This window comes from Perca flavescens, chromosome 10, assembly GCF_004354835.1.
Source record: "Perca flavescens isolate YP-PL-M2 chromosome 10, PFLA_1.0, whole genome shotgun sequence".
Classification (NCBI taxonomy): Eukaryota; Metazoa; Chordata; class Actinopteri; order Perciformes; family Percidae; genus Perca; species Perca flavescens.
In genome coordinates, this window is record NC_041340.1 from 18,815,302 (window position 1) to 18,828,660 (window position 13,359).

Consider the following 13,359-nt stretch of genomic DNA (forward strand, 5'->3'; position numbering starts at 1 on the left):
CATGGCACATGTAGTACTGTTCTATACTCTCTGAGAAGACGAGCAGCATGTGACAACACAAAACTGGTGATCGGTCGCCCCAGTTAATGGGTTTCATTACGCATACATTATTGGAAGTTTGTGGCAAAACAAATTCTACCCGGAGTGTCTATTTGCACCCCCGGTACGAATAGCCTCGGCCACACAGCTGAGCTATTCACACCCTGTGACGTAACAACAAAAAAACGTTGCTCGCGTGCACCGAAATCGTGGCGGACGTTCATCTTCCATGACCGCAGAAACTGGCATATTAGGAAAGTTTTGTCTCTAAAGTTTATAACAATTGAATTTCTAGCGGAAAATGGATACTACAGTTGCACTTTCTGTCTTCAGTGAAAGCATACAACCGCTAGTTTGTTAGTTAGTACAACATCCTGTAAGAACTGCTAGCTGAGTGGTTAGACCACTGAGCTTTGGTCTGGCAGTCGGGAGTTTGAATCCCTGGTGAGGTGATCTTGTTTTTTTCATTTTGGATTAGATAATTTGCATGCAATTGCGCAAATCAGGGCCTGTGAACGGAATTTTTTTTTTGCAGGGTGGTAGGGGAAGACTCATGAATATGCCTGCTCTGGTTGGGTTGGTTAGGTTTAGGCAAGAGGAGTGGGATTGGTTATGGTTAGGGTAAGAATGTCAGGGCAAATATATTCCAAAAAGGTGTAATACATGAGTAGTATGGATAACTGTGTGTAAATATATGCCAAGGTACTGTAAATGCACAGGGGTGCAAATAGCATACATTGATATTAGTACCAGACGGGTTATTAATAGAACACATTGCTGTGTGCACCGGCAGGGTACGAATAGCATACACTGCTAATTGTACCAGGGGTGCAAATAGCCTCACCCAATTCTACCTGAAATGCTGAGTAGGAGAAGCTGAATTATGATAGACAGAACAAAAAGACAAGAAATGGGAATCGAGAGGAAAGGTGTGAAAGGACATGTGGAGGGGTGAGCAAAGAGACCAAAACAAGATGGAAAACAACTAAGATTATATTAAGCATAGAGAACCGGGGAACACAAAGAAAGTCAGACACACTCAAGAGGGTAAGACAGCCACCAGGATAAATGAGAGGAGGAGATGCTGGCAGAAGTTGCAGATTCTAAGAGGAAGCTACATTTGCAAGATTTTTGCATTTAAGGACCCAACAGATCTGCCAGGCCATTAATTGCATGTTGTCAGCAAGCAACTGCTTTTCACAGGGACAGTGAAAGTTCCTCGAGCATAAATAAGGGCATTTTTTCACAGATAAAAATTGCTCTTTCTATATGTAGTAAAAAAAAGGCAATATTTTAATACTTTTACAGTTTATTTTGCCTCACTCAAGAAATAAAATCACTGAAATTACCTCAGGTGCCTCTACTCGCAGTATGTGCTGTTGCATTATCCATTTTAAAACAGTCTAAGAAGAAATGCAGGAGGCATCCATCATATTTGATTGGACCACTGATGTGATCCGCTGTGAGGACGCATTGTTTGTTTTTAAAAAGAAGAGGACTTATTACTGTGCAAGGATTTTGTTTCTTTGCATATGACTCAGATAGTACAAACACGCACATTTCTTCACAGAGGTCGGAGTGCGTGGTCAGCAACCGTGCAGTCCCCTAGAGCAAGTGTTCCTTGAAATAGCAATCATTTCAAATGCCCTCCTAGAGAATGACCTAGACCCTGGAAGCTGCACGCCATTGTAGCTGGTGTTCTTACATGACTGAAAGCCCTGAGGACCAAAGTGCAGTTCAAAGAAGTCACTGAGAAAGCTTCCATTCAGGTTGAAGCAGCAGATATTAACATTCCTGATGTTATTCCACGCCAGGCAAGGTGCAGAGAAATGCCTGCAAAGTTAAAGGCACTGTTCCACATTGGTGACTGAAGATCAGCCACAGAGTCTGGAGGAGAATTACTAAGGCAGCCTGTACTTCATCATTTTTGATGCTCATATCCAGGAACTCCAGAGGCATTTTTAAAGGGAAAGGGAACTTAAAGGAAAAAGGTAAATACAAAACAGACAATTCACACCCCGACAGATTCGTCAAAGTAGGATGCTGTATGTGAGCAAGCTATTAGGGTGCTCATGGTTTTCTATAAGTTTTCTGAATTTCAAGATGAGAAGCAGCTGCTGACTGAACTAAATAGGTTTTACCCTGAATACAAAATCTCCCAGGAGAGCACAGGTTATATAGCGAGTATTCAAAAAGCATAAGACTGGTTGTTTTTCCATCACCATTCAAATTGGTGAAAATATATAATCTTCCTGTGTCAGCACATTCCGTTCAAAGTTCAACCAGAGTCGAGCAGATTGTGTCACTCACTGTGGGTGGGCAATGAAATTGCAGAAATCTATATAATATAGTACAGTATGTACAATCTGAGTATGCCTGATACCACGCTGTTGCTTAATGTGTTCATTTAGAAATTAAATTTCAATCTCTGTCTCTATTATGCTCTATCTTTAACTCTATCATTTTTTATTTCTCACTAATTTTTTCAACCAAAGTAGCACAGATCATGCCGAACCCAAGAAAAAATGGTGTACCTACGAAGAGACACCTTGTTGTGTTAGACCACGTGTTCTTGTCTCACCTTTTAAATGTAAAATGACAGAAAGGCTAGATGCCTGTAAAATATTTGTGTGCATTAATGTTTCTACTTGATGTGCAGTAATGTTATGCATGGAGCGTTAGTACCTGTATTCTTTAATCTTGCTGCACATTCACATAGGGTTCAGGGCATAGACCTTGAAGCTCGCTATATTGTGGTTATGGTTTCATTACGCCTGCCTTCTGACACAGTAAAAACAAAAAAACAGTAAATGTATCACACAACAGGATACCCTTTCAATCCCCCCACCTGCTCTCTATGTCATGTTTTCTCCCCTGAACATGTTGCACCTAGAAGTACCAGCTGGGTTTATTGCTTAGATCAATAGAAATAAAGGTGTAGTTGGCTTTGGGGTTATTTCACCAGGGAATGGAGTTCTCCCCAGGTTTAATGGTACATCCAGCCCACGGAAGGCAGATGGATTAATTCTGGCGCACACTACAATTCTGCTATAAAACATAGCTCATTGTTTTTTTATCTGAAAGGACAAAAGATGATGAGTTTCTGGTTCAATGGATTAAACAGATTAAGCAGGGTTTTTACACAAATACAATGCTGGCAGCTTCTAAAACACCATCCCACAGACTGGCAGGCCTCCTTGTTTCATGTTTGTTTTCTGACAAAGGGACATCTTTGTTTCAAGTTTTACATTTAACATTATGTTAAATATATTTACTAATTAAATGATAGCATGCCACTGAGATAGTTTTGTTTGTCTCCCACGGACTCACTTAAAGCTTTAGTGCCTAACTATTTTATATTAATGAACGTCCGTTTCATTCAAGCCGTTGCCTTCTGGAGAGTCCGTCATGTTTTCTAATCCTCCGTGTCCTCCTTGGCTACTAGCAACTGTGTGAAGGAGGAGTGGGGGTGTCGCAGAAGGCTTGTATCATGTGGATGAAACAGTAGTTTTGTTGTCATTACTTAGAATTCCTCATAGGGGCAACAGAAACTACGTGCTATAGCTTTAATCATCCCTCTCCTCACGTTGGATTTCCTCTACCTGTCCTTCATCTCCTCCCTCCATTGCTCTGAGTCATCGAGGGCATTCAGTAACTCAAGCATTTTCCCCTTCTGTCTCTCTTATCCCCCCCCCCACCCCCCTTTCCTCTCTGCGTGTTTGGGTGATGGAGTGAGTGTTGTGATGGTCCGCTCAGCAGGCGTATAGGCTTGGCTCAGTTAATAATGAAACTAACGAGCATCAGCCCAAATGAGCTTTTAATGGGCTCTGTCTACCTGCGGCAACAAGAGAGGGAGGGGTTGGTTGCGGTGGGAGGAAGATGGAGAAAGAATAAGACAAGAAAGGAAGAGGTCAAGGTAGACAAGTGGAAAAAGAAAGAATGGTCAGTTACATTACAATCGCTGTTTTTCTTAATACATTATACATTTTTGTAATTGCATATTAAATCATTCGTATTGACAGTTAAACATTTATATTGACTTTGAGGTAATTCATTTGATCTGCGAGCTAAATCCATGATCCAAAGACACCTTGGCCAAATTGTGTTAGGGAACCAATTTGACAATCAAGTTGCTTATGCTAGCTATGTCTGCCAGCTTACGTTAGTATTACATGCTTTTTAAGAATTTATGTGGAGATAAATGTAATGTTGACAGCTTTGACTTTTTGACTTAAAACATAATCTAAACAATATCAGATGAGAATTTCAGTTGGATGAACTTGAAAATCAATAATTAGAATTATCTGTCAGAGCCTAGTCAAATTGTAAGTCTTGGCAGTGTTTGCTTTGGAAGCCTAGTTTTGTGTCAACAAATTCTCAAAGTGAAACGTTTAGAAAGACATTTTAAAGGAAACCAACCATTTTGCTAAGCAGATAGAAGAATTGAGTCCTGCATAAACTTGCCGAGAGCAAGGATGATGCATTAAGGATTTTGTGGGAGAGCCTGTCAGGCAGTTTATGGTATACTTGAAATAGTATACTAAAAAGCAGGTGTGGCTCGTTAACTAAGAGCTTAGTCATTCAATTAAACTGCTGATTAAACTGCTGAGTCATATTTGACTCAGCAGTCACCCCTACATTTTAGTTTTATACAAAAAATGTCAAAACAGTGGTTGAGTTTATATCTGTTCTATTTGTTTGTTTATTTGTTTTTCCAATTAGGATCTCCCCAAGTATGACATCATAGCCAAAGCACATTGTTTATGTTAACTCCTTTAGGAAAGATGCTGAAGTCTCACACACATCCTTTCATTTACTCAGGTCTACTTTAACTTCACTTTCCCATACAGTACGTTTGCTACTTTAGTCCTTCAGTGATTTCCTGTAATTCCAAAAATGAGTTTGGACGATCCCCAGACAAGACGTGACCCTATAACATCCATAAAGGATTTATGGAGCGGTGAGGCGCGAGGTCTAAGTACTATAAAAATAATAGATGCCTCCATGTACAGACGTTTTAACTATGGATATCTTAACATTAATGAAATTGTCTTTTTTTTCACTTTAGTTTTCTTGACTCTGACATAATCTTTTAGTGATGTAATTACTTATGATTTATTGCACATGTGACCAAAGTAACATGTGAATTAACTAAAGATTAGAATCCATAGAGAAATGGTAGAGAGAAAACATTAGGCAGTGGTGATTGATGAGTGCTCTGTGTGTCTGACAGAGCAGCAGACATGCAAGAAACTGTAAATATACACTTGATTGATATCCCTCCATTGTGCAGTCTGGGGTAAGGGCTGAATTTCTTCTTTAGGGTGCAGTGGCAGCATTACTCATAGATGTGTGGGCACAGCTATCTCCACAGGTGCTGCACCAATTGATGTAAAGGTCCAGGGTTTAGGGTTTGAAGTAAATGTTGATGTTGTGTCTGTTGATGTTTGGGCTTTGCCTAAAGGAAGTAAATAAAACATCACTCTTGCATACGTTGTCTCATGCTATCCAATTTTTCTAACTGACTTGCTGTATTGCTTATTAAACTTCCGGTCATCTTTAAATGGGTGATATAATGATTATATAGGGTATTTCACACTGTTCCTTAAGTTCTCCCAATAGGGTATGTAACATTGGTTGGGCTGAAAATGGCCCGGGTGCTGTTGTATGTGCCCTAATGCATCCCTGTGGAATGGCCCTATTTGAAACAAGAGGTTTTCTCCCATATATGGTATGCTCATAAATATTTAGATGAGCTGTGCGCTGATTGGTTGGTTTCCAACGAGCAAAGCACACACACACACACATAGTGGAGACGAGACAGCAGAGGTCTCATATTTCAGACACTGCTGTCCGTTTCAGCAGAGCGCTGTTATCAAACAAACCCAGCCTGTCTGCTAACACATGCACACACACACTTGCACTTACACTTACACTTACACTTAACGTTACCGATAGATAGACATGCCCGGTCGAGCAGCAGCTGCAGTGCTGCCGGAGCAAGCAGGAATGGCTGGAGAGAAAATATTCCCAGCTGGCTTCAAACTTCATTTCTGCTCCGATACATAAACTCATTAACTAATGTTACTGTACAAAGCACCAGAAACGCAGTTTAGTTACAGTTTAGTCATCCTCCAGTTTGACACACACACAAACACACACACACACACACACACACACACACACACACACACACACACACACACACACACCCCACAGGCACACAGACCGAGAACAGCACAGCAGCAGCAGCAGCTCCAGCAGCGCACCGCCCATTGCAAGTCCTCTGCCCCGCCGCTTTAGATCCACAACTCCCGCTCCATTGCCCACGGGCATTGCCCACGTTGTAAATTAATTTATTTATATCAGGGAACATGCCTGCCACACTCGCAGTTACCCGGTAACTAGACCACCAACTACCGCTGACCTGACGGAGCTCCACGACCGGCAGTATGGTGCTCTGTACCCAGCGCACGGCCATCTTTTCTGGGGTAACTTGACCACTAACTACCGCTTACCTGGAGCACCACGACCAGCGGCAGCTCGCGATGAAATGTGAAAAGTATCAGCATTCCCTGTAAAGCCTGGAACACTGCATTTACGACAATGGTTCATTTTCAGTATCCTTGAAAAACTTCCAAACTTTCTTCTTTGTAATTCCCCTGGAAGTGCAAAGTTCGCAGCTAAACTAGTGTCTGACATCTACTTGACCTACATTCAGAAGACCAGCTGGTCTCAGAACAGTAGTCTGTAGCTATGTAAATTTTGGGGCGTGACAAAGCTACAGACTAGAGCCAAATAAGGTACAGCCACCGAATTGACATCAACTATTAGCTTCGTTGGAATTTGCCCGTTTTCAGAGGCAGTTTCAAATTGATTTGCATAGGAAAGAGGTGTCAATGGGATTTTGAGGTTCTGTGCATGTCCTATTTACCCACCGAACTGTCGTAATTCAACTATGACGAGGTAAACTCGGTTTTGCATAATATCACCCCTTTTAACCGTCTGTGGTTTTGTATCTTCACAGAGTGCCGTGATGTGTTGTTACCCATGATGCTGCGGGAGCTGAGCGGGGCACTGATCAGTATGGCTGACGGGCCTCATGATGAGAGGAGAAATAGTCTGGAGCTGCTCAACAACATTCTGGAGGTCCTCAGCAGGGACAATGTGGTAAGACGCACAGCAATTTTGCAGGCACATAATGCCAATGTTCACACTCCGCATTAAACTGCAGTCTGGGTGATTGTTTCAAAGTAGACAGCAGTAAACACATCCCTATATGCACTGAGAACTTGAACTGAGATCTGATTGGCCACTTTTGGATATGGTTAGGGTATGATTGCTGATGTAATGTAATGTTGATAGTATTATGTTTATAACAAGTTGGTCCATGCTGTTGCATACAGTTTGACAAACTGCCAATCAGCTTCTGTCTGAGGCAAGTTCTTATTTCTTTCTCTCTCTTCATTGTCACCTCATTTCATTTCATTTTGAGGTTTTCTGTGTAGTTTTACCCAGTATGCACTTGATTGATTGATTGATTTATTTCTGGATAAAGACAATAAAAACAGTAATCCAAAGGATAACATGCTAAAGTAAAATAATACGGTCCTTGCACACAGCAATCCCAATCATCTATAGCTTACCATACTGTAGCAGATGTATGGCTGTACGGTTGCAGTTTCCACAGATGTTATCAAATGCCAGTCGGGAAACAAAATCCAAACCTAAGTGGTCATCTGATATAAAAATATAAACCGCCAACCAACAGAGGTGGAAAAAGTACTAAAATGTTGTACTCAAGTAAAAGTACCAATACTTTGATGAAATATTACTCAAGTACAAGTGAAATTACCTATCTGAAAAATTACTTAAGTAAAAGTAATAAGTAGTTCATTTAAAATGTACTTTAAGTAAAAGTTACTTAGTTAAATTAAAAAAAACTGTAAAATGGGGCAGGGGGGATCTCTCCCATATAGTGAAAATAGGACAAGGGGTCATAAATCCAAAAACAAATTTTAATTAAAGAAAAATCTATACAAATGTATAAACATCTATACAAATGTATACACATGTAATAACAACATAACACATGTCACACATGACATTAGATATATGCAAATTCATTTAGCCAGTGTCCTACATATGTTGTCCTACGGGTTGCTAGTGCTAGACAAAAATTAGCAATGCCACGAAAACATGTTGTTTTGCTAATTGGCAATTTGCTATTAGTCGTGACAACTTTGTTTGAAGTACCAATGCACAAATACTTACCAAAACATGCTTCCGCAGATTAGATGTAGAGTTATTGAATGCTGCTAGTTCAGTCACCTTTGGCAGGCACATGTGGCATTGCATGATGAGACTATTGGCCCTCTTGAATTTAAATAAAAAAACAGTCTTTCAAATGTGGCCAAGGATTTTTTGTCGTTTTGGGCAGCAGAATTAGATGTTTCAGCTAGCATTTCTGCTGAAACAGTCTCTGAACCGTCGTTGCTCGCCTGATCCACCTCCATCTCGTCCTCAATCTCCTACAGAAAGACTTGGCGCCTGGTAGGCACAAGGGGGTAAGCCTCTCTCCACAATGTGTAGCTCCTAAGGTGCCATTTTGATGATAACAAGCCATCACCCGCCGTTAGCATTTCATTGACTGCCATTCATTTTGACGTCACTTTGACAGCCAATAGCTTTACATCTGAAGCGTTTAAAGACTATTTGTCCATTGTTTATTTCTAAAGAAACACGACAATGTATAAAAGGCTTCATTACCTTGTATCTCACGTTATGGCTCTGTAGCAGACGTTTTTGTAAAGATAGGCTAACGATTGTGTCATAACCACGCGACTTACTGTCGCATAGTAGAGGAATTACCGTATAATACAGGAGAAGCTCGCAGGCAGTTTCGACTTACATTAGCTGTTTAAGTTTAATTACTAATGTTAACTAGCATTTTAGTTAGCAATAATTAGCCTGTGCCCATGTTATCTCCTTACATATACCTATGCTCTCTGTCTCTGCAAGATTGGGAATGATTGAGATTTCTCTTGGTGCAGCTACCAGAAGACTTCCAACTTTCAGACAGGTTGTTCATGTCTCATCTACGTCTTCAAGCTCAGTTGGAGGCTGCGCAGTAACGCTCAGCGCTCACTGGAAAAGTGCTTCTAATATCCTTCACTGGTCTCCGTCCAGAGCAACGGGGTCTGTTGGTCCATTTATTTTACTGACTATGGGTAGGCAGCCTAGATACTGATCATTTGTCACTGTAGTGGTTCCAGTCGCGATTTTTTTTTTCCTTTTGGTTTTCATTAGTCAAAGTTTTTTTTTTTTTTTACTCAGTAACAGATGGGATTTGTAATGCAGCGAAATAAAATACTTCACTCAAAACGTACATTTTAAATTACCGATTTTAAAAACTACTTGAAAAATACAAAATACACAACAAAACTACTACTACAGTAACGTGAGTAAATGTATTTCGTTACTTTCCACCTCTGCCAACCAAGATAATAAACACTAGAAGCTTACAGTTGAGGCAGAGCAATCAGCAAAGTGACTGAACTGTCGAGCATAATTTGCTCTGAAACGTCACAATGCTACCTTCTTACAAAGCAGGAAAATGTGTAAAAAACATTTCTTTTACCTCCTCAGCATCACTGGATGGAAATGAACTACCCCTGAGCTCTATGCCACCCCCAGTGCAACTTGTCTCCAAAAGAGTAAAGTAAATAGCCTTAAGCTGTTTGGTCTTCAGTCCTGCAGTCTTGCAATGAAGCAGGCCTTGACCAATTAGAATCTAATTGATTTTGTTTCACATGTGTTGCTACATGTTAGTCTGTTGGAACAAAATCCAGTTAGCTCCTGAACTAAACACCTTTTAGTGCTCACACACACAAACACACACACACACAGGCACACACGCACGCACACACACACACACACACACACATACACACACAACAAATAAATCAACGATATCCAGCTGAGGGGTTTTTAATTGCTTCTGCAAGTTGTTGACAACCTGCAGTGTTGGAAGTAAAGGTGTGGCTTTTTTCTGCCCAATTTGTTTGGATACCACTAATGAAGCATGAACCAAGAGGCGAGGCAGTGAGAGAAGAGAGAGGAGTAATGAATTAAGTGGAGTGAATATGACGAGATGAATTTGTGTCGATTGAAGTATAAAAAAACTTAACAGGCAGTGGCAAAAGGACATGACAGGTACGAAGACTACAAAACACAGCTGTGCAGACTACAAAACCTGTGACGTACAGTGTCAGGGAGGTTTTCTAGCAAACTACATGAGGGGAAAAGTCTTTCATTGACGTATAAGTGTCAGACTCCAGATTAAAGAATCAAAGTACAGAAACACACACTGGATTGCTTTTTGCTATGTTAAGGATTGACACTGATATTTCATTCTGAACATTCTTATTCAAGTACACACGCAAATGCTGTCAAAGAAAACACACACACACACACATACGCACAGACACACACACCACACACACCACACAACCACACACATTTATCTACATAATCTGGTGCAGTCTTTCCCAAAGTTAGAGTCAGGACCCATAATAGGTTGCGGACCTGTTTTTATTGGGTCGCCAATCTGCTGGGTATCGTGTTAAAAAATGTTCAGTATCAACACCCTAAACTTGATACCGGTTCCTAAACTATACTTTTTTCAATAGCTATTTTTTTTTAAACATTTACACCTTTGTGGCGCACACAGTAGTCAAGCCTCTTAAAATACAACAACACACACACACACACACACACACACACACACACACACACACACACACACACACACACACACACACACACACACACACACACACACACACACATATGAGCCCTCTATCTGTGTGTAACATAGTGTTCCTGCATGCCTCTACGATATATAGACAACCAATCACAAGCATTATAAGATCTTGGTACAAGCATGCTGCATACTTATTGGCTCTCTGATACTGATAAGATTTAGGTATTGAAAATTGGTTTTCAATAACAAGGCATTTTTTGATAGTTGATACTATGGAGGCAATTCGGTCAGTAAGTATCGAAGTTGTGACTACTGTGATTCCCTCACTCTTGATTGCGCGCATGATGTAAGGAAAATACAAAGTTAGACTTTAGAAACATTTAGCAAAGCCTGTCGAAATGCAGAGTAAATGTGTTCAATGTGTTTATGTGGAGAGGTGTAATGCAATACATTTCATATGCATTTTTAATTCATGGTTTGTTACGTTCTTTATCAGTAGTTTATAAATGTAGATGTCATGGCAACATGTGATGTGATGACTTTTGTAATTTTGGATACCCAGGGAGATAATAACACATTCTTTTTTTCGGGTCTGGAGCTGAAATGCGTGTTGCTCAACTGCACATGGTATAGTTTAGTGAGAACATTGACCGCAACATCTCTACATGGCTTCTGTTTTCTTCATGCTGCACAGGTCTTTGTAAAACCCAGACACTGTTTTTCGGCAATGAAAAGCCTCTCTGAGACACATACTGTTGTGTTTGGTTCTCTTAAATTCTCAACAAGAGAAAAGGCCAGAGATTAATTAATTAAAACTGCTCATGGCCATGCAGGGAGGATGAGAATAGTAAATGGAGGAGCAAGACAGAGCGTTAACAGCTATACAGATGGAGGTGAAATTTTGTATTTCATAGAAAATAAGGTGGAGGGATTTTACAAGAAAACAATGCAGGGAGCTGAAAAGATGACGGAACGGGGGAGAAAGACAACAGATGGAAGAAAAACAACAGAAGTAAAGGAAGATGATGTCACCCTCCATCTCTTGTTTTCTTCATCCTCTCTTTTTGTTTTCCACCTATCTCTTCATCTCTCTCTTCCTCGCAATGGGTGGTACCTGATTAAATTGTCACACCACAGATGACTCCAAACTAAAGAGAGAGATGCAGATGGAAGTCAAGACGATGCAAGTGACAGATGCTCTTGTCTGTGGGAGAGTTTGTGTTGAATTTATAAGTAACTTTTGTGTGAATGCGGTTGTGTGCATGTGTGTGTGCTAACAGAGAGAGACAGAAAGACATGGCTCACCAAGGCTCTCTTGCTTTTTTCTTTCCCCTTACCCCCAAAACAATGTTTTCTGTTTTTCTTTTTCACATCATGTTGCCAGTAGAGTAGAGTCTAGCTACAGGTTGGAATAAATGAGTATCGGCTTTTACGTATCTTTGTAGGAGAGAGAAAGAGCATAGTGCCACATCCCTCGTCTTCCTGCTCTGAAAAGACTGTCTAAGAAACTTTTTCCAGGAGACAAAAATAGCTACAGTCAGCCAGAAAGATTTAGGCTTATTTAGGATCAGATGTGCCTTAAAGGTGCAGTAGGTAAGACTTGTAAAACTAACTTTCTGTCATATTTGCTGTAACTGACCCTATGTTCGAGTAGAACTACATGAAGCAGGTAATAAAAAAAAAAAGCCGTCTCCTCTGGCACCACCTACAGCCTGTAGCGCGATTTGCAAAAATCCACAGCTCCCTTTTCAGATGCAGGGGGAGGTGTCTGACTAGGTGTCAATCACTGCTCATGCACACACATTCATTCTCCCTTGTGGGGGGAGGGGCTTCGGAGACCGTTTTTGGGCTTTATCGGAAAGGGGGGAGGGACTGAGGAGTTGTCGATGGTTAAGTCCTGGATCTTTGCAATCCTACCTACGGCACCTTTAACGTGTGTGTGTGTGTGTGTGTGTGTGTGTGTGTGCATTTTAGGTAGTCTGATGGAAATGGTATGCAAGATGACACACACACTTGCAAAGTTGTTTATCTTTTCTGTGTGCTGTTGCTGTGAGTCAGAGCCTTTTAATGTGGTTAATCTTGCCTACCTGATTATCATCTAGCCATTCAAATCATCTGCCATCAGGTCAGCACACACACACACCCACCCACACACAGATGCACCCTGCAGCATTATTGCTAAGGTGTGTTTGGATGTGTCACATGCTTCACTAGTGAGTTACTACCCCCAGGCAAGTCTGAGTCAACTTCCATTGACCAGTTCACTGTAATGTGTGTGTGTGTGTGTGTGTGTGTGTGTGTGTGTGTGTGTGTGTGTGAGTTCTTTTGTAAAGGTGCATTTAGAAAGGGTTGCTATTTTTATCTGTCAGTCATTTCTCTTAACTTTTAGTCTTCACAGGTCATCAAACAATTTGATTTCTTATGTTGCTTGCACAATGTCTTAAATATTTTTGACATTACAAGCAATTTTCCTTATTTATTTGAAAACTTAAAATTTATAATCTTGTGAGGAAAATGTTTTATTTCCTCATGTATTGTGTTTCTGCATGTTAAAT

The 13,359-nt window shown here is 40.6% G+C and overlaps 1 protein-coding gene across 1 annotated transcript in view; it reads left to right on the plus strand.

The window, feature by feature from the left end:
* dock2 (dedicator of cytokinesis 2) overlaps nucleotides 1-13,359 on the plus strand; it is a 101,008-nt gene that overhangs the window by 36,567 nt on the left and 51,082 nt on the right. Inside the window, exon 25 of the mRNA XM_028588898.1 lies at nucleotides 7,067-7,209. Within this exon, the coding sequence (XP_028444699.1) occupies nucleotides 7,067-7,209 (143 nt within the window). The remainder of the gene's footprint in view (nucleotides 1-7,066; nucleotides 7,210-13,359) is intronic.